This window comes from Montipora capricornis, chromosome 10 (assembly GCF_036669925.1).
Source record: "Montipora capricornis isolate CH-2021 chromosome 10, ASM3666992v2, whole genome shotgun sequence".
Taxonomy (NCBI): Eukaryota; Metazoa; Cnidaria; class Anthozoa; order Scleractinia; family Acroporidae; genus Montipora; species Montipora capricornis.
Window position 1 is genome coordinate 39,306,264 of NC_090892.1, and position 12,468 is coordinate 39,318,731.

A 12,468-nucleotide genomic window follows, 5' to 3' on the forward strand; every position below is an offset into this window, starting at 1 on the left:
GGATGATCCGCCTTGTAGGATCTTCCTAGTGCTAGGATCTTCCTACCTCCATGTAAACAGCCCCTTACTCACGTGTCTAGAGAAATTCATCCGATATGAATGAGTATTTTAACTACATATATGCGCAAAATACAAGGATAGAGAGAAGGATGTGAACTAATTTCTGAAAAGTTCTAAAAATCTAAATGTTATATAGCTAAGTTATACTTTAAAATTAATCTATTAAAAAGACTATTTTTGAAACGTTCTGGGTTAATATTAGGTCTTACACTAAATGTAGATCTATTCCTAGGGCGCGCAGCTATACTATGGATGGTCTCTGTGCCTAATTTAAAGGCGGCGGTCACATTTTCAACAAGCACTAAAATGTTATAACTAACAGATGTGTAGCTCCCCTTACAACATCTTTTCAAAAAAAAAAACTTTGCACAACGTTAAGATCAGAAACACTAGCTGCAATACAATATTTTTGGAAGCACAATCGCATTTAAGAGGTGATCTATTTCACTATGTGTATATCCTTCCTTGCGCAAGCTTCTGACTATAAATAGGCTTCATTAAGCTTTTCCCAAATGTGCAAACTAAACTTACAATTACCTTGGATCGTGAGTCCCAAAATAGAGATACTTTACTACTGTACTGCTTGTTATTGTGTAGCAGTGGATAGCCATTCGAACTGTATCACTTTGGAACGATTAATTCTTTGCATTTACTGGTGCTGAAATGTGTGTGATTTGCATTTGTCCACTCCAAGAATTTGGACAAGGCAAATTCAGATTTATCTGGTAAATCTCTGGTGATGGTGACCAAGATTAGCCTCCTAGATGTCGTTCTTAGGGAAGACGTATTTCACCGCAGCCTTAACATGCAGAGCGCCACATTCCTTTCCCACCCTAACCGTAAATCAGATCGAACATTCCAAATTCTGGAAGTGACGTCAGAAACAGAACACTTTTAGAGCTGGAAATTCAAGAATAAATAACGTGGCGGGTCAGAAAAGGGACTTCGAGCAAGCTGTTAGCACTGCTTGTTCTTTATTTAAATTATCACGTTAAGTCATTTCCAGTTGCCTGCCTCCAGGAACTCTTTTAAGGTGAAGAATGGCATATTTAATTTGTCAATTTCCTCACTGGACATGGAAAGTCACTTTACCATCGGTCTTCGATTGCCCTGATCACAGCTAGACAATGACTGGATCGTTCTGGCCAGGACGCTTCGCAGTTCGAACAATGGGAAAGGAATATCACGGTGGCGGTCGGTTAAGCAGGCGTTTGTGGAGAGGTTGTGAAATACGACTCCCCTAAAAACGACTACGTGTGAGGCTAGAATAGAATAAGCCAATTTCTTTGCCTATCTTTTCCACCTTAAAGTTGTCTTCTCCCGAATGAAAACACGAAATCAAAACTGAACTTCCTGGCGCTACTAAAGCGAAAACAAACGTATGTGATTGTTGAAGAATGATTCAGAGTTCTCTCTGGAAACCGCGTCTCCCCGCTTTCGAGTGATTTTCAGTATTAACGCGAAATCTTAAATAGTTACTAGTAACCGAAGAGCTTAATCGATCAAACTGCAAGACGAACGTTTTCTTTTTTTGTTGTTTTAGTATAAAGTTACGAAAACTTTGAGTTGTAGCAATTCCTATTATCAGTACTCATAGCAAACAGTCGAGCACTTCTGATTTGTTTCATCTTTCAAGTGTAAAACTGTTTTCTCTCCAAGGCCACTTGTCTCGAGGCTGAGCTTTTCTGCTATCGATGGAACGCGGTCTTGATCTTTGTCGGAAAGAAACACACACGCTATCGTAATAGTTCGCTCTAAAAGGTTAAAAATCTTATTAATAATTCATAAGTGCATTGACCTATCAAATGGTCGATAACACATCACGTGAGTTGACTTTTGATCGATTCTCTACTAATACACTTGTTGGATTAATTTCAGCGAAAAAACTATTTTGGGGTTAGGGGCACTTCAACGTTGTTTAGTCTATTGTACTCAATCAATTTTACTCCTATTTGGGAGGTTGGAAGTACTTCAAAGTCATGGCTTACCTCTCTGTGCAGTACTTCTACAGCGCTGTGTTATTGACGAGCCGCGGCTTGCACAGTATGGCTGGATTCTCTGAAATAAATGGGCCATTTCCAAGTCGTTGAATGTCTTGGTTTTGAAATGAGTCTTGGTGCTCAACTATTGAAAGGGAAATGAGTTTGATTTGCATAAGTATACGCAACTCATTTCCACTTGAATGGTTATGCACCAGGATTCGCTTTGAGACTGAGGCATCCAGCGACTTGGAAATGGCCCATTTATTTCAAATATATTAACTATTTCTAAAGACACACAGTATTGCATACGTACTGCTGAGTTGAGAAAGGGTCCCCTTTCAAAATAGAAAACGGGTAATGAACGACAAGAAGATCAAAAAGAAGACTAATTTGGAAAAGTTAGGAGAAAAGTACAACTTCCACGCAGATTGCTTCTCATCTTTAAAGAAATCCGGTTCTTTTTGTAGGTTAAACAGCCGACGGTGCGCGTTCTTGGACGGCTCTTGCCTGCCGTGCAATGGCCTCTAGGCTGTGGAAGTCAGAGGCCGCGGAATACGTTTGAAAGTTGGGGGAAGTAGGGGAGGGGTGGGGGCTAGGTTTTGGTATAGATCACGGAAGTGTCAGGGGAGAGGTGAGAGGTTTAGGAGAAAACAACACTGTAGGAAAAAAGTACGAAAGGGATTCATTTGTAGTGAACACCCATGCCTATTAATTTCGAACTGAAAGCGCGAATTCTCAAATGTTGCCGCTGTTAGCGAAACGACTTTTCGACTGTAGGCGAAACGACTTCCTGGGTGTAGGCGAATAGACTTCAGTAGGGAGCTTACGAAACGACGACGCTACAAAACAATAGGTTTAGCGAGCAAAAACAATGGCTCTGCACGTTCTGCACCTGCGTTTTACATTTTGGTACATTTCTTTGCCGTCATCTCCTATGGAAATGACGAGGTGAAATGACCAAATTCAAGGTTCTGTGGAGGACGTTAGCACATGACGATGAATTTTCAGTTCTCTCTCTACGCTTCCAACCCAATCATACCAGTTTAATTCCTCACCAGTTACTACACATTTTTAACGCGAAACGACATGAAATAGTTTCGCAGTGATATAAATAAGGCGAACTCGAATTTTTAAATGAAGTCCTCGTAGCCGTCGTCGTCCTCGTTTCGTAAGATCCTGCAGAGGGTGCGAGGGATTATCCACAATACTACTCCATAGGCTCAAATCCTTATCTTTGATAATTTGTTTGATAGATGTTACGTACTGTATGTACCCAAATCTCAATGCCCTTTTCTGTACCCAATCAATTTGACTCAAATACTTACTATAAGCAGCAACACCCCAAACTCGGATACAGTAAGTAAAGAGTGACATAATAAGAGAGTTAAAAAGATAATGAAGGTCGAAAATACTGTAACAGTTATTTTTGCGCACTCTGAGGATTTGCATACGCTTAAGAGCTCTGTCCATCAAGTCATCAACATGCTTATTCCAGTTGGTTGGAGAATCTTGAAATGTCACTCCAAGAAGCTTCAGACACGACACACGTTTAACATCAAAAATTTCATCACGAGAGGGCAAAGTTGTTCTTCCTTTCATGACAAGTTCCTTGGTTTTACTCAAATTGAGTTTCATTAAATTCTTCACTGCCCAGGCTTTAATATTTTCTACCTCCCTAGAGGCATAGTCATCGACATTAGGCCTAACAGGTATGCCACACGTAACGTCATCTGCATATTTAGTCATCAAGATATTTTTGGAAGTGGGAATTATATCATTAACCAATTATTAACCATGATAGTAAAAAGTACGGGCCCCAGAACAGTGCCCTGGGGCACACCACGATTGATAGGCAGGAAAGGAGCTGTGATGTTATCAACGCACACCCTCCGTTTACGATCTTTCAGAAAGTCAATAACCCAGTTGACAATATAGGGATTAATGCCGGCCACAGTCCTATAAGCTTATCAATCACTATTCTGTGGGAAACTGAGTCAAAGGCTTTAAAAAAATCAAAAGACAAGACTCTAACCAAATTCGCGGGAACATCAAGCCATCTCATCCAAAAGTGCTGATTATATAACAAAGCAATTTCAGTTCCGCAATCTTTCTTGAGTGTAAGCAAACTGATCAGAATGAATACAGGAAGAAACTGGTTCACGCAATTCAAAGTCCACGACTAATCTCTCAAAAAGTCTCATTACAACGTCAGTAACAGATATCGGTCTGAGCTGATCCAGAGTAGATATATTGGTTTCTTTAGGAATGGGACGCACATTTGCCCATTTTTTTTTGACGGATTTTTACCCTAAAAACGTCACCTAGAATTTTCTGGAGCCTTTTTTTCTTGCTGAAATTTTCGAAAAGGTAAGTTTTGATCCCTATAATTTTCGGATCGCTAGACTTTCAGCTAGGAAATTCGAACAGATGAAAGATTTTTAGGGGATAAGGCCTATATCTACCGTTTAAATACTAAAATACGTTTAACAATGCTACGTTTAAGTGGTTTTGAACTATATTCTCGTTGGCAGGCGTGCGTTTTTCATTTTCTTTAGAAGAGTAGGGGGATCAAATTAAAATCATTTCGAGAAGATTTGTCAAAGTTCCAGGTGTTCGCTATCAACAATTCTTTACAAAATCGAATGTACAGCGACGTTGTACAGCTCCCATTTGCTTGTCCATCCTGGAATCCCGCGTGCAACCAAGCCATTTTGTTCAGTGAAACTAACTTGTAATCAAACTATAAGGGCAGTTGCCAAGATCTCTTCACAAACAGCCAATACCTTTGCTTGCTTTGTCTGCCATAGTGTTGATGTGATGGCTGCAATCAAGTTTTTGGGATATCTCTTATACAAATGACATAATAATGACGAGTTACTTATTTCCAAAGTGTAAACTATGTACTTAAATAATTGATTTAATTTCAAATTAACAGGTTGATTTGCACCGGATCGAAAGTTTTTGCGGTATCGAGTAAATTTCAGGGCTATGACTGCGAAACGGAATGAAATCGAACTGAATTACGTCTCAAATTTGAAAAAAAGGTTTCAGACGGGCACTAAAACACTACACTTTCTTCGCTCTAAACTCCGGATAGCGAAACATTTGGATTTAAAAAAAAAGGCAATTTACATTCCGTCTTCAGAATTTCGATACATTGTGCTTGGTTTTTAACAAAGTTGTCCTCTTTGTTTTTTTCCAGAGCTTAAGTGGTCTCTCCAGGTCATTTTTGATTTACATAAACGCTAAAGATTGTTTTTCCTATATGGCAAGAATTTTTATGGCAATCTGTTTCGCGTGTTAATTATGTGATTGATCGCCTTCACGAACTTCGAACTCTTCACCTTATCAGTCTTTTGTCATCATAATTGAAATTTGAAGAGGGGTAACTGTTGAGCTTATTATTTGATTTGATTCAAGACACATACCAATTCAATTTACTGTTCCTTTCACGTAGAAAAAAAGCACCATTTGAAAGTAAATTTACAGCTCTTACATTTGGGTGAAAACTTCTTGTCACATGTACACAAGACTGAATCACATACAGCGATGTAAGAAATGCATTTAAATTAGGTGTATTTTCAAGAAGCTGAATACTGATACTTCTTCGCGTCTTAATTTTCGGGATTAGGCTCTCGGTTTCGAGAGTCTAATGTCAAGCAACAACCCAGACTTGTTTCCATTCTAGGGACACACGAAAAGGACGCAATATTTTTGCAAAGCGATTTAAACTTAACGCTTTCCATGCAAATACGTTTGAAAACAAACACATTGTAAAGAAGGCAGAGTGGGATCATTTCTATATTTAACTTTATTGTCTGTTCTTAAAGAAATCTGTAGAGGGGATATCATTGTTTGCAGGAGTTGTAAAAGATCCACGACATTTCTGGTGACGTGTCAAATTCGCACGCTCCACTGATTCGCGCCTTGTTCAACGTTGTTCAGATCTTATTGTCAAAAGTCGGTTCACTCCGCTATAAAGGTTATTTTTGTGTGCGTGTCAAGGTTTTCTGTCATAATACGATTAAATTTCACTTCAATTAAAACAAGGCCTTTTTCATCAGATTTAGTAAGCTTGTATCCGAGCGGAAAAATGCATTTGTACCATGTAATTAATTAGCAATTATTGCACCATCCCTTAAACTTAAATCGAACAAACCGAGACCTAAACATCACTCATATTTTTCTTTTAGGAGGAACTAAAATTATCATGAAAGTCAGGGTTCCTAATCATTATTGAAAAACTTTCTGTGCAAAAAAGATTTACGTGTTTTAAATGTTTTTTAAAAACACTTAAGACTTCAACTGTCACGAATATTCTAGCCGGGGATTCCCCGTTTGTCATTGTTCTCATCGTTGTCAAGGTGATTGCCCAGACTTGCCCACCAGTTCGCGTGGCTGATTGGCTGATGTACGGTTCGTTACGATAAGGTTCTTTTTAGTAACATTGCGTCACCAAATATATAATGACAAAGCAAAGAATGGTGCAATTTCAGTTGCCGCTTACACTGGTCTAAAGCGGTTCGAGCAGAGAAGAGCGACTCATTCTGCGTGATCTATCGATCGAGTTAACACGATGAGTTCCTCGGTTTTTGATTTCTCTGAGCTGGAAAATTTTTGGATGTTACCTGAGGAAAAAGAGGACCTTACAAATGTTCCAATCCTAGACTTGAACGAAATGCCCGAGTGGATGAGCGAAAATCAGCAGCCACAACTACTTTGCGTTGAAGCAAACGACCTGCCAAGCCCGTCACCTTCAGTTAGTAGTTTTTCAAGCACTGGGCAGTACGTTGGTTACGAGGAGCAAAATATTAGCGCAAAAGAAGCTTTGTTCACTGAGCAAGAATTAAGAGAACTTTCTGTAAAAGAGATAAATCGACTTCTGAAAGTGAGAGGGTTGTCCAAACAAGAGATCGATCGAGTCAAGCATCGAAGGCGAACGCTTAAAAACCGCGGGTATGCACAACATTCGAGGCTCCGAAGGATAGAGACTAAAAACAATCTCGAGGAGGAAAATACAAATCTTCTTAAAGAGCTCGAACGAGTGAAAAAGCAGGTCTGTTCTGTTGAAAAGGAGAGGGACATATTCAAGAGCAAATACTTGGAGCTGGTAACTCGTGTCGCCAGAATGCCTGGCAAGTTGCTGAAGGTTAGTCCACTGCCAAACTAAGTGAGAGGTCATGCTACTGACAAAGAAACTGAACTTATTTCAGCTTTGTACAAGTACAATTGCTCGAGTTCAAGTCAAGTTGGGCGTCAAATTATCGACGAGTTTGCAAGTAGCTTACAAGCGATCGACACGTATCGCACTGTCTTAGAACAGTTTAGAAAGTTAACATCAGTCACAATAATGACTTATTTGCAAGTTTCCTTGTTAGTTTGAATGCTTTTTATGTCGTTCTATCCCGAGATTCAGCCTGGATAGCTTGCATGAACGTTCTGAAACGTCGTGAAACGTTGCGTGACGTAATGGTGTATTTTTGTAAATGTGGTGGACAACCGCTGACCCGCCTGGCAATGACGTCGTAAGTTTGAAAAAATATTATTTTCATGTATATTTATATCTATGTTAACAAATATATCAAGTCGTCAAAAAACAATTTTAATTTACAAAAAAAAAAAAAAAAACCAAAGGCAAAAAAAAGGCCAAACGTCAAAATAAACATGGAAGAATTATAAAAAGCAAAAAAAAAAAAATGTACTTCCGTACATTTTCATCTGCTGCTACTTAGGAGATTACAGCGAGAAGTTTTTGGTAGAATCCCTCCTAAGTGTTCATTTTTCAGACAAAACAAGGGTATACTCACATTAACAACTGGTTGTCCCTTCAAAATCAAGTACATGAATTCAACAGCTACAACTTGATTTCTCCATTACCCAATAGTTAGGGAACCTGGAATAAAAATAAATAGTGTTTGTACAATTTGTGCTTAAAAATGCTGAGGTTGAGATTAAAATGTTAGAGTTGTTTTGATATTAACTTGTGGTTGATTTTCAATTTGTGGCTAATTAGCCCTTATAGCACTTGCAGAGTTTACTCTGTCTAACACGTGACAAATTTACTCAACAAACATCTAGATCCACTCAAAAACATGCCCCCTTTAAACCTTCCCCTCCTAAACATCACTCTCACACATTTTACTCTGTCTAATAAATGATTTACTCATCAACAGAGGCCTATTCAAGAGTAAGAGGTTAAAAAGCTACCATGCATGACCATGTTGTTCTAAAGACAGAAATTCACAACCTTTGCTTCCATAAATTAAATTATCATCCACATGAAATAGTTATTTTACAGAAATTGCACGAAACAAGTACAAATATTCCACAATATTTGTACAGTGGAGAACTGTTTGATTAACTAGCTGAGGCAATGATGTTTGCCCTGTGCTTGTCAACTACAAATCTGTCACGCATTCTCGGTTGTTTACAATTCAATTGCTATAAATAGAATGCAAAAAGAGTTGGATAATAAATAGCTTATTAGATGTTTTGGTGTGTAGTATCACTGAGTATTTCTACTCATTGTTTGTATTTTGACTTGCCCTAGCAGGCTCGTCAAAATACCGCACAACTCATAAAAATATGCACTAATACTACACACCAAAACTAATAAGATATAAATCTTTTCGCCACAAGGAGATAATATCGAAACTCTTATAAGATGATAAAACTTACAGTGCTTTTACAAATCAGTGGCAAGTTGTGCACAGCCAGCTTCACAAAAATTATTATTATCAGGTTCATATTTCCCAGTCGTTAAAAAATTTTCATCATGAACGATTTGCAAATTCTTAGTAATTATTTTTTTATTTTATTTCCAGCCATTGTTAATCAGGTGGGATTAATGTGATTGCAACTTGTACGTGCTTACGATACTCTAAACAGTGTTCTCTGAAGGGTTCCAATCAATTTGCTATCATGGCAACCATGCATAATAACTCAGAACGGAAAAGTAAAACAAAATGGTCAACAGTAGTTTTGCTATTTTCAATAATAAAACAATCTGCAAAATCTAAACAAAGCAAAGTATGATGACAAAACCAAGTTTACTCAAACCTGAAGTTTTGCATGATTAAACTCAGTTTATGGAGATATTTAATCTCTCCTAAATACTTGAGTGAAATCCATTAAACATAACATCACACAACCTTTTCTTAGAATCCAGAATTAACTGGTGCTTCTTATATCTTTGAAAGGTTTTGTTTAAATCTGTGTCAAATTTTGGCATGTGCTAAAAGCATGAACACCGGAACCCACCCGGAACACCTAAACATCATGGAAAACCGGAACATCACGAAACACCCAAAATAATAAAGACCAGCAAGAACATATTTTATTATCAAAAATACAATTTAGAAAGCAGTTTGGTTTTCTGCTGACCAGAACGTCATTACAGATCACCATCTTGGTAGCGCCTCCCAACTTGGAGAACGGTCAATGAATTACAATCAAGTCAAAAGAAATCTGGCCATTATCAACTCAATCCTTAATTGGTGAAATTTTTTTTTGTCTGACAGTGTTAAGTAGCGACTCAGACAAGGAGCTTTCTCAAAGTGTGTAAGTTTCCTATGGCAGATTGCCAAGCTTTAACCGTAGAAAGCGCAAATACCTGTGTAAAGTACTTGCATATCACTTATCCCAAAAGTTAACATAATTTCTTTTTTTTTTAATGTGTTTTCACTTTAATTGAATGTCTCGTTCTTAAGATTAGATGAAGTTTTTTAATAAGCTTATCAAAGGTCAGCTTTATTTATAGATTCTGCAAGGCAGAAATGATTGAAATTAGTGATAATTCACTCCCCATTCTCCATGTTGGGAGGCACTACCAAGATGGCAATCTGTAATGATGTTTTGGTCATCAAAAGACCAAAGCCAAACCCAAAATGTTTTAACTGTATTTTTAATAATTCTTTTTTTTTTTTGTCAGTCTTTATTATTTTGGGTGTTCCGTGATGTTCCATGTTCCGGGGTGTTTCGGGGACTGTTCCGGTGTTCCCCGTGTTAGCACAGTCATGCCTCACATTTTGAGAACTTATGAAACATCAAACATCTCTAATAAAAATCTAATATCATTGTACTCTAGATCATGTGATTTTCTATACTTATAGGACAATGAATCACAAGGTTCAATCAGCTTTGCCTTGCAAGATCAAGACTCTAAAGAGCTTCTTTTTTTCCTGGTTTATTAAGGGAGTCCACGATTTTTGCTAATATTGTTTCTCGAAAATAAAGACTAGTGCAAATCAAAGGAAAAGAGCCTACAACATTATTTTAAAGCTTCCAAGAGCTTCAACGAAATAGGACTCTAGAAGACAGGATATGACATCATCTCAGAACTCAGAAACTTGTGTATTGAACTAAACAAGAGAGATAACGTAATAGCTTTCTAAATCAAAATCGTTTTTAACATATGGGATCGAATGTTCTTTCAATAATAATATATTTACATTTATAACACTTTAAATTTATAGAGGCTACCTTCCATTATCTTAATTCCTGCATACAGTTGACTTGCTGTTGATTCCTGGAATCAATGGAACTGTGCATAGCCTTAAAAATGCATACAAAGCCATATCCATACATCTTACCTCACATATATTATTCTTGTAGGTCATAACATCAGGACTCTGCGGCTAATCAAGCTTTTGTTTGCTGCACTCTTGTCTGTCACCCTCTTGCATCTCTAGTTATAAAAGAGAATATTGTTTCCAATGAGATATCAAAGTTTACTCAATAAAAGGTTTAAGAGAATTCAGGGCCTGACATGGCTAGCACTTGCAAATTAACAGTGCTCAGAATTTTTATCATTACTATAACTTACAATAGGCACTTTTGTTTTCAATAATATGCAAATAGTGGGCATGTATTCTGAAGTTCTACCCTTAATACTTATATTGCATAGAGATTTTATAAAAGAATTATTTCCTTGGTGCTTTGGTATGATTGTAAATCAGGAAAATCTCTGAGACTAAACTATTGCTGCCCACTTCTTACCAGAGACAACTTCAGTGGTTTTTCTTTACTGGTCTTTACTTGAAACGAGACCTTTTTAAGGTAAACATGATGGAATATTCCTTTCCTTGAACGAAAGTGACAACCTCACAACTTCCCCCGTGGGCAAATTTCAAACGCTGAGTGGAGGGGTGGGGAAAATCAGTGTGAATGATGCATCATATTAATAAATACTAAAGCAATTATATTTGATCGTAAACTCTCTCTCTCTATCGTTGCAAACTTAGAATGTGCTTGTGATGAGTGAGTCTCATACTGGAAACAATCATTCAGAGAAAGGAAAACGAACAGTTAATTAAACTGCTTACGGTCTCTCTGTCTCAACTTGGCCCGCAATGCAGCTTGTAGCTGCCCACTGCCTGCGGAAGCAGTACTCATCCGGTTGACCGCCTTCACCAGCTAAAAAGCCTTCAATATGCACATTAAACACTTAAATTTATGGAATAAACACTAATTCGTTACCTTTTCTCGTATTTTGGTTTTCCTTTTCCATGTTAATAGTGGAACGTTTTACGGTCACTCCTTCTGTATCTCTTTCTACCCTCTTTCCGAGAACCAATTAGCTCACGTGACAAAATTGACATTTCCTCCACCCTCTCCCACTGTAATTCTTTTACTAGCCAGTGTGGAGAGGGTCGAAAAGTAAAATATGTGAGTTTCTCATAAGAGAGCAGGGAACAGAAATAGCGTTAAGTGTTTCCAGGAGCGAAACATCTGAAAACAGTGGTTCTCTATTTGTCTACAACCGAAGCTACAATTGTAGGTATGCATCGCGTCGATCTCCAAGTCAATTTTTGTCCTTGATTTGAAAGCGGACATGCATGCGTCTCATAAAGTTCGTCCCGTCTTTACTCTAGACCTATAACATCAAAGACGCATAAGTCGTCTAGGACGAACTTGGGCAAACATTTTTTCTGCGTCTGTTAAATTCATCTAGTACAAAAGACATGTACAAGACGCATAATGCTCCTGGACGAACTATCCTCTTAGCACGTCTTCGAAGAAGCACTAAACTGGATAGTTCGTCCAGACGCATTATGCGTCTTGTGAACGTCTTTATACTAAACAAATTTAGCAGTCAAAGCAAAAAAAATGTTTGCCCAAGTCCGTCCCAGGCGAATTACGCGTTTTATAGTAGTTCGTCCCGTCTTTACAATAGACGGATAACATGAAAAACGCTTTGTTAATTGTGCGTCTCCAGTCTAAAAACGGCCAATCACTATCCGACAAATGAGCCGTTGAAGTTCCGAAAGCTTTTCGGGCCCGAAAAGCCACTCCGCTTGTTTGGAAAAAAATTGTCTCTGGAAACAAAACAACAAAGTGATTGTGAAGTTGGATGCCTTAATTAAAAGCGGTTTTTCCTTTTTAAAAGGGAATTGCTGCACACGAAAACTTTCGGGGAAAGGTCTCT

General features: G+C 37.9%; 1 protein-coding gene and 1 long non-coding RNA gene across 3 annotated transcripts in view; one reads left to right on the plus strand and one right to left on the minus strand.

Annotated features, from left to right (window-relative positions):
• LOC138018511 (uncharacterized) overlaps window positions 1–11,629 on the minus strand; it is a 12,496-nt gene extending 867 nt beyond the window's left edge. The window contains exons 1-5 of one of the 2 annotated variants that reach the window (XR_011126037.1): window positions 11,520–11,629; window positions 10,634–10,728; window positions 7,850–7,935; window positions 2,049–2,118; window positions 1–1,814 (exon numbers count right to left, since the gene is read on the minus strand). The exon at window positions 1–1,814 is cut by the window's left edge and continues 867 nt beyond it. This is a non-coding gene — a long non-coding RNA (uncharacterized lncRNA). Of the gene's footprint in view, window positions 1,815–2,048; window positions 2,119–3,586; window positions 4,864–7,849; window positions 7,936–10,633; window positions 10,729–11,519 lie in introns of those variants that run through there. The other variant, XR_011126036.1, reaches the window with a different exon arrangement.
• On the plus strand, window positions 6,526–8,022 carry LOC138018507 (transcription factor MafK-like). The gene has a single exon (XM_068865147.1). The coding sequence runs from the start codon at window positions 6,619–6,621 to the stop codon at window positions 7,210–7,212; it is 594 nt and encodes a 197-aa protein (XP_068721248.1). The 5' UTR covers window positions 6,526–6,618; the 3' UTR covers window positions 7,213–8,022.
• Window positions 11,630–12,468: the final 839 nt, after the last annotated feature.

Coding starts and splice junctions, on each gene's coding strand:
- LOC138018507 (XM_068865147.1), top strand. CDS start 6,619: ATGAGTTCCTCGGTTTTTGATTTCTCTGAGCTGGAAAATTTTTGGATG.